At 40.9% G+C, this 14,606-nt stretch overlaps 2 protein-coding genes across 2 annotated transcripts in view; one reads left to right on the top strand and one right to left on the bottom strand.

The window, feature by feature from the left end:
- LPXN (leupaxin) overlaps window positions 1-11,272 on the bottom strand; it is a 35,489-nt gene extending 24,217 nt beyond the window's left edge. Inside the window, exons 1-2 of the mRNA XM_029957466.1 lie at window positions 11,148-11,272; window positions 5,309-5,466 (exon numbers count right to left, since the gene is read on the bottom strand). Coding sequence (XP_029813326.1) covers window positions 5,309-5,466; window positions 11,148-11,160 — 171 coding nt within the window. The 5' untranslated portion in view covers window positions 11,161-11,272. The remainder of the gene's footprint in view (window positions 1-5,308; window positions 5,467-11,147) is intronic.
- Window positions 11,273-12,962: 1,690 nt separating this feature from the next.
- The window catches only part of ZFP91 (ZFP91 zinc finger protein), a 43,566-nt gene continuing 41,922 nt past the window's right edge, over window positions 12,963-14,606 (top strand). The window contains exon 1 of the mRNA XM_029915468.1: window positions 12,963-13,051. Within this exon, the coding sequence (XP_029771328.1) occupies window positions 12,963-13,051 (89 nt within the window). The remainder of the gene's footprint in view (window positions 13,052-14,606) is intronic.

Here is a 14,606-nt window from a genome sequence, read left to right as displayed (position 1 = left end):
TTGTTAGCTTCTAAATAGGGCTGATAACTAGCGTTATCTCTGAGATCTTCTTTCACAAGGCAGAGCAATACCAGCAATACCAGCCACAGCAGAAGGCCAAATTCGAAGCAGAACTACTCAGCATGTAAACAAATGAACAGCATGCCCTTCCCTACCCTAAAAGCACTAAAATAGAGAAGTTGATGGTACTCAGATAGAAAATATAAAACCAACAAAATGCATCAGAGCAATTCCTTTACTTAGACAGGATGTTGTCTAGGGGATGACTATAACATGACTAACTTTAACATACAAAAATATATATATGTGTGTGTGTCTCTAAAGGATGCTTGACCAGCAACTCGTTTACGTACTGAGCAAATATTTATTGGGTGCCTGTCATGTGCCAGGGCCAGGGATGCCATGATGAAAAAAGCAAAATGAGCAAACAAAAATTGTCTCCCCTGGGGCGCCTGGGTGGCTCAGTCGATTAAGCGTCCGACTTCAGCTCAGGTGGTGATCTCACGGTTCTCGTGAGTCCAAGCCCCGCATTGGGCTCTGTGCTGACCCCTTGGAGCCTGAAGCCTGCTTCAGATTCTGTGACTCCCTCTCTCTCTGCCTCTCCCCTGCTCATGAGCACTTTCTCTCTCTCAAAAATAAACAAACACTTAAAAAATAAATATTTTTAAAAATATTGTCTCCCCTGGCTCTGGCATTATGGTGGTGAGAAGCAGATAATAAACAAATTAGTAAGAAAAAAGGATAAATTTGCTAATATGTAATTAGGGGCCAGACATGAGAAATAGAAGAGAGATGGCAATGAAAAATATATCGATCAGGGAAGGACTCCCTGAGAAGGCACCACTTGAGTGAGGGCTCACAGAAGGTGAGGGAAGTAAGCAGACCAGGGGGACATGGTCAGGCAGCCAGCACCCCAGAGCACTGGTGCAACAGAAAGGAGGCCAGGGCAGCCTGCCCAGTGAACTGGAAGAACGGGACAGGGAGTAAAAGGGGCCAGATCAAGTAGGTAGGGTGACCACATAATCTATGGTTCCAACTGGGATGTTCTTTTTTTTTAATGTTTTTTATTTATTTTTGAGAGACACAGAGAGACAGTTCGAGCAGGGGAGGGTCAGAGAGAGAGGGTGACACAGAATCTGAAGCAGGCTCCAGGCTCTGAGCTAGCTGTCAGCACAGAGCCCAACGCGGGGCTCAAACCCACGAACCGTGAGATCATGACCTGAGTCGAAGCCAGACGCTTAATCAACTGAGCCACCCAGGAGCCCCTGAGATGTTCTTAAAACTGAAAGAGGGGTGGGTACCAAAAATAATTAATACTATCCAATTTTTAAAATATGTGCTTCTTGACCCAAAATTTTGGTTTTATTATATTGATGGACATACCAAAGAATTCTCTTGAAAATGTACTTTCAAAATAAAATTCTCTAGGGGCACCTGTATGGCTCAGTTGGTTAAGTGTCCAACTTTTGATTTTGGCTCAGGTCATGGTCTCATGGTTTGTGAGTTCCAGCCCCGCATCGGGCTCTGTGCTCACAGCATGGAGCCTGCTCGGGATTTTCTCTCTCCTTTTTCTCTGCCTCTCTCTCTCAAAATAAATAAGCTTAAGAAAAAATAAAATTCTTCTAGAATATTTTTAGATGGCACATAGCTATAAACAGTAATTTTTTAAATGCTTATTTATTTTGAGAGAGAGCACAAATGGGGGAGGGGAGAAGAGAGAGGGAGAGACAGAATCCCACGCAGGTTCCTCACTGTCTCTCAAACTGTAAGATCATGACTTGAGCTGAAATCAAGAGTTGGTCGCTCAACTGACTGAGCCACCCAGACGTCCCTAAACATTAAATTGAAAAAAAGAAAGACTTGTATGTTGATTATTTGAACATTTTTAAACAGCACAGTAAATAACTACTCTTGATCTAGATTCATATACCTTAATTGGTTACCTAGCCACTATTGCCTCTGACATTGTGATGTGGAAATTTTTTGGAAAGATGCCTTTTTTAAAAATATGATCTTATTGGGGCACCTGGGTGGCTCAGTTAAGTGTCTGACTTTAGATTACGGCTCAGAAGGTCATGATCTCTAGGTTCATGAGTTCAAGCCCTGCATTGGGCTCTGCACTCATGAAACCCACTTGAGATTCTTTCTCCCTCACTCTCAAAATAAATAAACTAATAAAAATTTTAAATAAAATATGATCTTATTATTTTCATATTTTTAATATTGCACACTAGTTAAGGAGCTGCATTTTATGGTTAATATATTTTGAAGTTGTTGACATTTTTAACTGATCCTTCTCTCTAGGCTATACTATTTTTAACTGACAAAATTTTCCTACTCTGAATGCTAATGAGCCTATAAGTTCAGGACAAATTCTGCTAAATGGAAGATATTCTCAATGTTTCTCATATTAAGATGTATAAATATTTTGCCCCAGTATTTTCACAGGTGCCGTATTTTACCTCCATCCAGAGCACCTTTCTTCAATAATATTTTTACAAGACTGAGCTCTTAGGTCATCTCTATTCATGATTCTTTTAACATTTTGCCATATGTAGATACTGCAAAATCATAGGCCTTCACAATTTCATCCCATTCTGGTGGAGAATATGAATTTATCCAATTAAAATTAGAAACGCCATCAAAGAAAAGATTTTTCCAAAGCACAATTTTCAAGTTAGGTAATTAAAACGTTTGTGCTCTTATCTGTTAACTTGTTCAATTCCTCCCCAGCTTTTATAGAGAGAAATTTGAGCTCCTTCCTTTTTGCAAGCTTTGTTTGACATAATTGCAACTTGCCGAAAGCCTCAAAAGCTGAATTTTCATGCTACACTCACTGAATAATTTGATTAAACATTTCCGACTGATTTTTCACATAATGCAACCTATATTTAAGTTGCTTTACAAAGTGTTATTTTCAGAGACTCGGGCATTTCTAAAATCTGATTGATGACTGGCAATACAGAGAGAAAATGCATGCAGCCACACCAGAATGTTTCCGTATTCGACATCAGCTTCTGTCACAAAAGTTTTGTAGATGAGTTAGAGACATATCTACTCTGATTGTGGAAATATACATCTGTAAATTTTGACATTTGCAGTTTCTATTTTGATTGGTAGAATCCTGGAGATTATTTGGATGCGGTCAGGAATTTTGTGCACATCACAACCAATTCAAGCACATTTCTGCTGCATAGGTTTTTAACCATGGAACAAACATTTTTTTTTTTACCGCAATTCTGTTCTCCACCAAAATTTGTATTCATATTATCACATACCCACAAAAACCCACTTTGTCTTCAATGTTGAACTTTTCCACTAAATTTACAATGCCATTAACAATCTCTGATGTTTTGTTTTCTAGAGAAGAATAAATTTCCAGATACTGGATTTTGATCCTTTCAACTGGAGGGGGTAAAATCAAAGCATTTTGGAATTAACAAATTTTCTAATTGAGGTCTCTGGTGGCACGGATGTAAAATTGACATTATTTGATGGTTTACGAACAGAGTCAACTCAATCATCACAATTACTTTAGTTAAGAGCACAAGAAACCTTAAACCAATACTGAACAAAACCAGCTTAGAAGCGTTGCCTGATCCAGATGTAAAGGTGTGCTTCACCATGACAGGCAGACACGCCTCCTGCAGCTGTACATGCTAAATCATCAGGCACATTCTTCTGACTGCAGCTAAGTAAGCTGCTTCTTCCCTGTAGCTGTGTCTTCCTGTCTTCTAAGGGGCAGTGACATCTTTTCTTGCCACCAGGGTGGACAGGAAATGTTGGCAAATATTTTTTGCAAACTACACATTCATCATCAATTCCTTGAGAAAATTAAATATGTAATTCTGGATTTGGCTTTGTTTTGAGCCAACTGCTGCTAAAAGCATCTGCTGCAAAAATAAAAGCACTCCCAAATAATAAAACAAATAGCTATAGCCTTACATGGACCATTAAGGACAAGGCTGCTATAAGGAGAACATTTAGAATACACTACCCTCAGTAGCAAGCATGCTTAGTTAGCCTCTATTTCCTTAAGTGTAATGTGTATGACATTAAGGCACAGTTTCTTGTATTTTTTTCTGACCCTGAGGAGGCTCTGTGCTTCTCATGAGCATGAGTGGTGGTTTATCAAATGGCCAGCTGGGGAAATAGCTTCCAAAGTTTTCCTACCATCACCTACAACCAGAAGGGTGAGCTGTTCCCGAGTGTGCCTAAGCTTTTAGTTTTAACAGCCAGCACCCTGCATATGATCCCTGAAAAGGTGCTTGCCAGTTAGGATTTGCCTGAACAGCATCAGGGAAAGAGAGATGAGTTATCATTAGCCATCTTTAAGATTCAGCCATAACATAATTTGAACTCTGTTCACAGACTGTATCTACATGCTACTAAATGATGAGGCGTTGGAAGAAGCCAGAAGAACTAAATGGAGGTCTATGAAACCATGCTGCTTTACTTTAGTGTAATTACTAATAAGAAAACTTCATAAAATATGGAAGACCTTGGGCAAATGCCAAAGCCAATTATAGGATGTCAGGAAAAGAAGCATAAACTCAGGGCTCGTCCAAGTGAACCAAGGCATAGAGTCACCCCACTAAGGTCAGCATAAAGATGGCGGCTTTTACTCCAAATGAAGATGGAAATTCACTATGGGATTCTTAATAAAGGAATGACATCATCTGACTTAAGTTTTACGGGATCACTCTGGCTCTACTCTGAAAATAGAATGTTGGGGGTAAGGGTGGCAGACCAGTTAGGGGCCTATGAGTATGATCTTGCATTGAGACAAACAGACAGTAGTTCTCCAACAGAAATAAATGTTCATCCTTAAAACTGTATCTATGTAGCTGAAAGGAAGAACAATTAAAAGGGGAAGGAACCACAGACTCAAATTCCAGGTCTATCAACCCACAGTTTCATAACAAGTGTACAAGGATGAATCAGAATATCATAGTTCAAAACACCACATATGAAAACTACATAATTCCTCTTCTACACTAATTCCATCATCTCTAGGGATGCTAATACATGAATTTCTTAATACATTCAACAGAAAATAACACCTGGAAAGTTGTGGCCCTAGAAGGTCACCCTGAAAAGACTTGTCTGAACTCGCACTAGTATATATGTATGATGATTTTCTCAATTCTCCTCCTTTCCAAAAATAACTACCTTTAAGTTATCATTGAGGGACTTCCTTTTATTGGACATGATTCTCTTTTCATATCTTTTTATGCAAGGTACAATTAATTTTCAGAAATGCACTCAAACACTTATATTAAAGGTACTCCAATAAATGAAAAGTTACCGGCAAGGGACTTGTATCATTCTGAGCAGAAAGGACCCCTGAAGTCGCAGCAAGGTCATTCTCCTTTCTGGAACGTTGATCCAGGGAAAGAGAAGCTAGGTTAGAGGATTCATCTCTGTCCTGGAGTGTGGAGCGTTCCAGTTCCTCCAATAAGGCATCTATATTATCAGATACAAGAGAATCATTATACAGAATATGGAAGTCTTCTGGGATAATTTTCCCTCTTAAATATCCCCACTGTGCTTCCATTCATCTCCTTCTTCTCTTGGGTTATGGCTATTTTCAAATATCTTCTCTTATTCCTTATTTTACTTCAAGAATGTGGTCTGTTCTACCAGAAGATGTTTAATGCCTCCATATACTATAACCCATTTCCTATGGTTGCATTTGATTTCACAGCATCACTCAAGAATTTGACTTTTTATAATGCAGTGTATTAATTCTTATCATTTATTTTGGGTGGGTTGCTCACAAAGATCCTCAATAAGAAAAAAGTAAATCCTATAAGGTTTTCCTATATGAAAAATGGAAGTATTATATTACATTTTTTCTAAATATACCAAGACAGTGGGGCACCTGGGTGACGCAGTTGGTTAACTCTGGATCTTGGCTCATGTCATGATCTCACAATTGGTGAGTTCAAGCCTCATATTAAGCACTGCACTGATGGTGCAGAGCCTGCTTGGGATTCTGTCTCTCCTTCTCTCTGTCCCTCCCATGCTTGTATTCATGCTCTCTCTCTCAAAAAATAAATAAACTTATATAGATAGATAGACACACACACACACACACACACATACACACACACACACACACACACACACACATACACACACACACACATACACACACACACACACACACACACATATATATATATATATATATATATACCAAGACAGTAACACTTATTCTTAACCCTGATTATTTTTTTCTTACATCCCAAGCACATGACAAAATTGTCAAAACCAAGTAGAACTCTTCTGTTTTGTAGGGCATAGGGGGAAAAAAGGGATCAGGGAAAAAAACAGCTATTGCAAAATCAAGCAAGATGTTGCAATCCAAATACTTGTTGCTTCTTTTGTAGTTTTCTTAAGAAAAACCAATGCACTTTACAAGTAGCACACTGACACTTTTATGATGTAATTAATAATAATTAATAAAAATTAACACATTACAGGCACTATGCTCAGGAATTTATATATTTCATTTAGTCATCCTTTAAGGAAGGTAATATTACTGTCCTTACTTTGTAGATCAAGAAAGAGACAAATAACTTGTTTCTACTGCTACTGATGCAGACCTTCTCTGACTGATCCTGGACTATCTGATCCTGGCCCCTGCACTAACCTCAAGTCAAAACTTCCAGTCCCCACCCTCACATGGATCCTTGGGACCATCTTGGCACGACCTCTCTGAAGTCACTTCCTCACCTACATAGTGAAGTAATTCTATGACAAGTTGTTTTTTCAAATTGTGGGTTGAGATCCATTCGTGGATCTCTGGTGGATTTCTTACCAAGGGTCATGTTTTCTTAAAGTTTGCAAAACAGTGGATTATATTATTTCTATGGATCTGGCTAGTTAGTTATGAAGTCCTCAGATGAGGAAAATGAACTTTACAAGTCATTTAAAAAAACAGATTTTCATTTATTTCAGATGTTGGGGGAGATGGGTATTTCTTAATGGCATAAGAAAAGATTTAGTGATTTCCACCCAAAAGTCCATTAACTGATGAATGGATAAAGAAGCTGTGGTACACACACACACACACACACACACACACACACACACACCATGGAATATATATATACTGTGTGTACACACACACACACCATGGAATATATATATAGTGTGTGTACACACACACATCCACAATGGAATATATATATATAGTATGTGTGTGTACACACACACACACCATGGAATATATAGTGTGTGCACCTGCACGCGCATGCACACACACACGCACACATGCACACAGTGAAATATTACTCAGCCATAAAAAGGAAATCTTGCCATTTGCAATGATGTGGATGGAGCTAGAGAGTATCATGCTAAGTGAAATAAGTCAGTCAAAGAAAGACAAATATCATATGACTTCACTAGTATGTGGAATTTAAGAAACAAAACAAATGACCATCAGGGCGGGGAGAGGAAAACCAAGAACCAGACTCTTAACTATAGAGAACAAACTGATGGTTATCAGAGAGGAAGTGGGGGGGGGGGTGATAGGTGAAGGAGATTAAGGAGGGCACGTATTGTGGTGAGCCCCAGGTGATGATTGGAAGTGTTCAATCACTATATGGTACACCTGAAACTAATATTATACTGTATGTTAACTGGAATTTTAAAAAAAGAAAAGATCTAGTAATTTCTTACAAATAAAATTTTCTACAGATCTTTCTTAATCACCCATCTCAAAAAAAATATTGAAGTCTATGCACCATTTTAGAGATAAGGAAACTGAGTTAAACTCTTCAAGGCAAACTACCCTTCAAAAAATAAACTGCAGTGGAAAGAAAGAGATGGAGGGAGAACTGAGAGATTAAAAGATTTAAGAAACACAAATAATTTCAAAAATGAACTTAAATAAATAAAATAGAAACAATGAGAAATATTGAACACTGAATATTCAATACTTTAAGTAAGCATTGTTACCTTATTTTAGGTGTAAAAAGGATATTTGATAATATTAAGTAATTTCTGTTAGCACTTTAGGTATTTCATATTAAAGAACTATGATAAATTTTGTGAGTGATAATGCTATTATGGTTAGTTGTATATGTTTATTTTAGAGATTAATGGTGAATTATTTACCAGTGACATGAATATAATATCTGATATCACTTTAAAGTAATCCAGGAATGGGGCACCTGGGTGGCTCAGTCGGGTAAATGTCGGACTTTGGCTCAGGTCATGATCTCACAGTTCATGAGTTCAAGCCCCACATGGGGCACACAGGGCTTTGCGCTCACAACTGACAGCAAGGAGCCTGATTCAGATTCTCTGCCTCCCTCTCCCTCTGCCCCTCCCCACCATGAGCACACTTTCTTTCTCTCTCTCAAAAATAAACACTTAAAAAATAAAAATAAATAAAATAACATATGAGTGAGAGCAATGGATGGGTGTATTAGTGAAATAAGATTGGCCAAGAGCTGATGATTGTTTAAGCTGGTTGATGGGTATACTACATTTCATTAAATTTTTTTCACTTTTGTATATTTAAAAATTCTTCATAACAAAAGATTTTTTAAATTAACAAAAAATAAAAGAAAAACAAAAGTAGAAAGAGAAAGTCGAACTTTTTTTCTCATAATCTTACTAGCCAGATTGAATGTCACACTTCTGAGCTCCAAATTTTTATTCTGTGCCCCTCCATTAAGACATAGCCGCCTCCTTTCTTTTCTATTTTCTAAGCTTCACTCCAACCAAAAGTCATAGATCTTCTTGGATTCAAAATAAAAAAGCATTTGCAATAAAGATTAGGGGAGAAGGGAGACACTCCATGATCCAGAGAAGAAACCGGATCTCTACAAATAGGTAACACTGAGCAGCACCAGCAAACCAAAGTTAGTGAAACTCTCCCCATGCCTGGGTCATGAGTTAACAGGCCTTTCTCTTCCTGTTTCCATGAGTGCACATAGTGCCAACACCCAAGATTATCTCGCCTTCTGCCAGATTCCATAATTTAAAGATGACTAATTTCAGTATGACAAATGCCGGGTTACGAGGGGTGGGAGGAAGTATTAGATCGAAAACTCCACAGTCCTTCTCTCGAGCCCTTCATCTGCGGAAATCAAATCAAGACAACATTAACATGATAGGAGTAAAGTGAGGTCTCTCTTGGGGGCTCTCACTGGATTGTGATGCTTTCATTCAAAGCCAGAGTCTGCTCCCGGTTCCCCTTTAGCCAGCCTCCCTGAGGCATGAAGGTTTAGCATCCCTGAGTAATGAGGGTTTAGGTAAAATCTGCTGGCTACAAACTATTGACCAGGGAGGAAGTGCTACAAAAAAGGAAATATCTGTCTGCCTTTGCCAGCCTGTCACCTTCCAGGCGGCTTGGCACTTTCTCCATTTCTGGACCAGGTTTCTCTACTGTCCTTCCTGCTCAACTAGTGCAAAACTGTGCAAATCTAATTTTAAACTTTTTAAGTATCTGGGTTGTCCTATTGGCTGGAGCACCTCAACCAACACACTTCTAAAGTAGGAGTGGCTCAGTTGGTTGAGTGTCCGATTCTTGATTTTGGTCCAGATCATGATCTCACAGTTCATGGGATTGAGCCCTGCATCAGGTTCTGTGCCAACAGCATGGAATCTGCTTGGGATTCTTTCTCCCTCTCTCTCTGCCCTTCCATGGCTTGCTCCCTCTCTCTCTCTCTCTCTCTCAATAAATAAATAAACATTAAAAAAATAGAACACCTTGCAGCTTAATCAGTTTTGGTGTTAGGGGTTCCTGAGATAGACACTGAACGTTTATCATTTTTCTTAATTTTCTCATTGAAAACAAAAAGTGGATAATACCTATTTCAAAGAGTTGCTTCAGACACTAACATTATTAATATATGTAAAAACGTCATTTTAGCCTAACTTGCTGAATGTTTACTAGTTCCCTTTTTAATTACCTGCTTGAAAGCCATTGATATTGCTAAAATAAGACAGAAGGGCTAGATTCTAGTGAGCTGGACTTTCAACTTAGTCAGAAACGTGAACTTCCCCCCAATTCTCACACAGGACAAGAATGTGGATTCTACCCCAAGTCCAAAACATGTTCTACAAGCAGCAAAATAGAGATTTCACCTTTAAAATAGTTGTGTATTTATTAAATACCACCTTTCCCTCTTCATTAATATCTCTTCCTCTTGTAATTTGCCTTTCTTCCTTTCTCTGCTCCTCGAGCACTCAAATTACATCCCAAATAACTAACACTCCAAATAACTAACAACAACAACAAAACACAATATGCAAGATACATTTGTGTTGTTGTTCACACTTTTGACATGTCCCAGACATACAAAAACCCAGAACACTATGGAATTAATACAGCTCGGAAACTGAGTAAAGGTTAGTGACTCAGTGTTAGGAAGGATGCCAGCAACAAAAGTCAGCCGAGGATAAGGAATGAATCCCAAGAATGACAAAGCTCCCATTACTCCAAAGATTTGAAGTCAGGGATCTCTCTGAGCCATGTGGCCAATTGTATCACTGCTGGTTTTAATTGTTTGAAGGGGAAAGAGTATCATATTTGCAGGCCATAATAATCTGTTCCTTCAGAATTCCTCTGAATAAAGAGCTTAGCAACAGAATCACTAGCCTTATGGTGTTAATTCTTCTTGATTTAATACTAAACCATGGAACAAATGAAACCACCTTGGGCTTTCTCCAATTTTTACAGATGTCTCATTCTTGCTCTTCTATTCCATTTTTTCTCTTCACCAACACCCTCTAAGCCTCTCCCTTTTTTTTCTTCCTAAATCATATCTCTGCAGGTGCCAATTGTATGACTACCCTATCACCTCCAATAGCCCCCAAGGGGCAAATACTCATAAAAAAAATGATAGTCTCAAAAACAATTCAGTCCAAAACTATTTCTGCATGGTTTACTCTGCTAAGCACCAAACTTTCTGCCTCTTCGGGCCACTAAAAGAGTGAACCCACAGTTCCCCAAAACAATCCTAGTTCCTCACGCTTCACTCTTGGTTGGGCTGAGGTCAAGAGAGAAGTGGAAACAAAATCTTCCAGCAGCACCTTCCCCCTGGCTAGAAGCACAACCCACCACACAGAGATGGTAGCCAAGTCTTCATTCCTTCAGTTTCCCCTCCCGGGAGGTCCTCACTCACCCAACTCTTCCATGGTCACACACTCAAGATGTGCTTGCTGGTCCCACAAGTTGTGAGGAACTGTTCTGGCATGTGCTGAAGAGGACCACAAAGGAACTGAATGAGACAGCGTGAAGCAGCCTCTATAACCCTTTCTGGTTCCTGTATTTGCTTAGCACTTCCTCTCTTTTGATTTGGTGAGGTTTTTGTTTTTTTTTTTTAAGTTAGGGTTCTAAAAATGGGACATATAGATGGGTAGTAGGCTTTGAGTTCTGTTAGTGCATTGGACAGGGTGATAAAGATTCAAAATTATTTTGAAAAAAACGGAGCACCTACTACGTGCCAGGATTCATCTTGAATTCATGGGTGGGACAGATGTTCACTTGTGTCTCCCCGGTGTGGGTATCCCACTGTGATTGTGCATCAGAAAACCTGCCGTCTGTGTGTGTGTGTGTGTGTGTGTGCGTGTACGCCCATGTGTACAGGTAAAGTGGGGGCCACAAAAGCAGTTTCCTTCATGAAACTCCATTCAGTTAACCAGCACCCAATTCATTTTGCTGTCTTCATTCACTTAATTATTCTGAAATTATGCTTCCCTGAATAGATTGTAAATCCATTAAAAGCGGGGCAGAGTAGTGGTCACATTTGGATTTTCAGGGCCTGGTTATTTCTGTGGTCCGAAACACAAACAACTATAGCAGTCATGAAGAATGAAACTGGAAGACAACACACAAGGTGTTTAAGCTGCAGACTTCTCAGTGAAGCACAATTTCTGCATTATGTTGCTTTCTAGCAATTTCTCTGAAAAAGGACACTGAGAATTAACGTTCATCTTTTTTGCCACTCTGATTTTATTCACCTCGAATGAAATGAAACATTTACAAAAGGTCTACTGTGAGAAGGCAGTGTGTTGAAGAACTGTAATTATGGTCCTCTGAAACAGAGATTATCTCCACTTTCACCAGTGGTGAAATAAATTCAAGGAACAGTAACCTGCCAAAGTTAACAGAATGATAGGTAGCTTTACTATTTACTATAATCCAGAGGGAGAGAGAGAATCTGAAGAGCAAAACCCAATGTAAGGCTCAAACCCACCAACCTACGAACTGTGAGATCATGACCTGAGCTGAAGTCAGACGCTCAACCGAGTCACCCTGGAGCCCCATTCCAGATTTAGTTTCAAGGCCTGTGATCTTTCCTCTGCAATCCAGTGGTCTTTTTTTTAAGTTGATCTAAAGGAATTATTGATTCTTTCATTCCCTTCTGACAAGACTTTTTTTTAACCAAAAGATTCTCACTCTGCATTACTTTGAGCCACCATTGGATGTCAGTACTGTTCTGAAAGTCCAGATGGGTATGGAAAAATTCCCATCCACACAAATCCGTGGTTTTTACAACTGAAATGTCACTAGTCCTATGAAAGTGCAGAACACTTGATAGCAAATATAAGACAGTTGCCTCATCTGAAGTGGTAACTGAGCCAAGACATTGAGGAAAAATGTACTTCAGCACTTGGCTTGCAAATATTAGACTCCATCTACAGCTTAACTGAATGATTAATGTGAAGTTTAGAATTGGATCCCCAGATCTTGTTTCCAACTGCTTTCTCTGGGGGGTTTAACCCTGGATTCTTTATTTTCAGGGGATAAGAACCGTTCTCTCAAATCGTTCCCAGGTTATAGTGCATGAAAGGAAGAAAGGAAGAAAGGAATGCAGGAGTCCCTGAATGCAACCTGGAAAAAAAAAATGGAAACTCCCGTTTGATGCATTAGGAGAATTCAGTTGCACACGCTAGTGGGCAGAAAGGTAGTTTCTGACAAACCTTCTGTTCTGACCATGCTTCCTGTGCAGCAGAAACATTCAAAACCACAGAAGCCAAGCGGCTTTGAGGGAGGGAGCATAAAGGAGGCCTTGGGTTTCTGTGAGTAGGTCAGAGAATCACGCTAACAACCCCTTCACCCTATCCCCTTCCCTGCAGCCCAGGGACCACAGCCAAGTTAGGCAGCTGACGTCAGCTCCTTGGCACCAACATGTGGTAGAAAAGCAACTCTAAAATCCTTTCCACAAACATTTCATTAAATTTTTTTAACTTTTATTTATTTTTATGAGGCACAGAGAGGCAGAGCGCGAGTGAGGGAGGGGCAGATGAGAGAGAGAGAGAAAGACAGATTCAAAGCAAGGTCCAGACTCTGAGCTGTCAGCCTTGAGCCTCACGTGGAGCTGGAACCCACCAACTGTGAGATCATGATCTGAGCTTAAGTCCCAGGCTTAAGTCAGTTGATGAGCCACCCAGGCGCCCCTCCACATACTTTCATTAAGAACCAAATGAGTGGTGGGTTTGTGCGATGCCCCTAGCACCCGACTGATCCAGATCTAGTGCCTGACCTCCAGGAGCTCACGGGTCACACACACGATGACGAAGCGTATACTGCAGGCATGAATGCTAGGACGTGCAAAGTGACCAGCCCAGGCTAAAGGCTATTAACGTGGCCATCCAATAAATGTTTCGCCATCGCCGACTAAGAAAGTCAGGAAAACCGTCCCAAGCTACCCCAACCAGCAACAGCCTCGATAACTGTGATGGAATCGATGCAAGTGTCGCGGCCTAACCCGGAAACACTACCTCCTTGAACGAGCAAAAGCCACTGCAGAAAGAGAAAACTACCTTTCCCTTCGTGCACCACTCAAAACCTCCCAGCATCCTCTGCGCCTCGGTGGCCTATCTTCCTAAAGCTCAGTATAGTCAGGACTTCATCTCCCGGGATGCCTTTTGACAAGTTAACCCTGCGCACGCGCCAAGAGGCGGGGCCTCCTTGCCCTCACGACCCCGCCTCTGTTCTACCGCCGCCATTTTTTCAGAGACTTTCATCCGGCAGCCGACGGGGTTTTTTTTCTTAAAGGAGAAGCGACAACTCAAAAAATTTCCCCTTCTTTCCGCAAGACTTGGCGGCGCTGGGGACAGAAAGGCCACAGACAGGAAAGTGGGGTCGGGGTGGAGACAGAAGAACGCCAAGGCTACTTCCGCGGCTTAAGGAAGAAGGATAGAAAGAGCCCTGTGGCATTAGCGGCTCCTTAGGGAGGCAGGTGCGCGCGCAGCCAGCCCAGGGTGCGCGCGAGGCGGGGGAAAAAGGTGCGTTTTCCTCCCACCAATCTCCTCGCGGGACCTGCTCCTCCCACTGCCCCTAGCGCGCGTTGAGCTCGTGGGGCGGGGGAGGGGGGAGGAAGGTCACTTTAGGATTGTCGCGAGACGCAGCCGTTTAACGGTGAGAACGAGTGCGCGGGGAAGGAAACCTCGCGCTCTCCCTTAGAGCTGTTTCCTGATTGGTTGAAGGAAGGGGTGGGGGAGGGAACCTGGTACGTCGGTGCGTGAGAGACCGCGAGGGGCAGGGCAAAGAAGCCGTCCCTGCTCTCCGATTGGTCCGCTGAACGTCTGTGGCGGGCGCGCGCGCGCCGCCAGCGGTAGCGGGCCTTGAGTGGCAG

The sequence above is a fragment of the Suricata suricatta genome, chromosome 11 (genome assembly GCF_006229205.1).
Source record: "Suricata suricatta isolate VVHF042 chromosome 11, meerkat_22Aug2017_6uvM2_HiC, whole genome shotgun sequence".
Classification (NCBI taxonomy): Eukaryota; Metazoa; Chordata; class Mammalia; order Carnivora; family Herpestidae; genus Suricata; species Suricata suricatta.
This window is presented reverse-complemented; position numbering and strand designations above follow the sequence as displayed.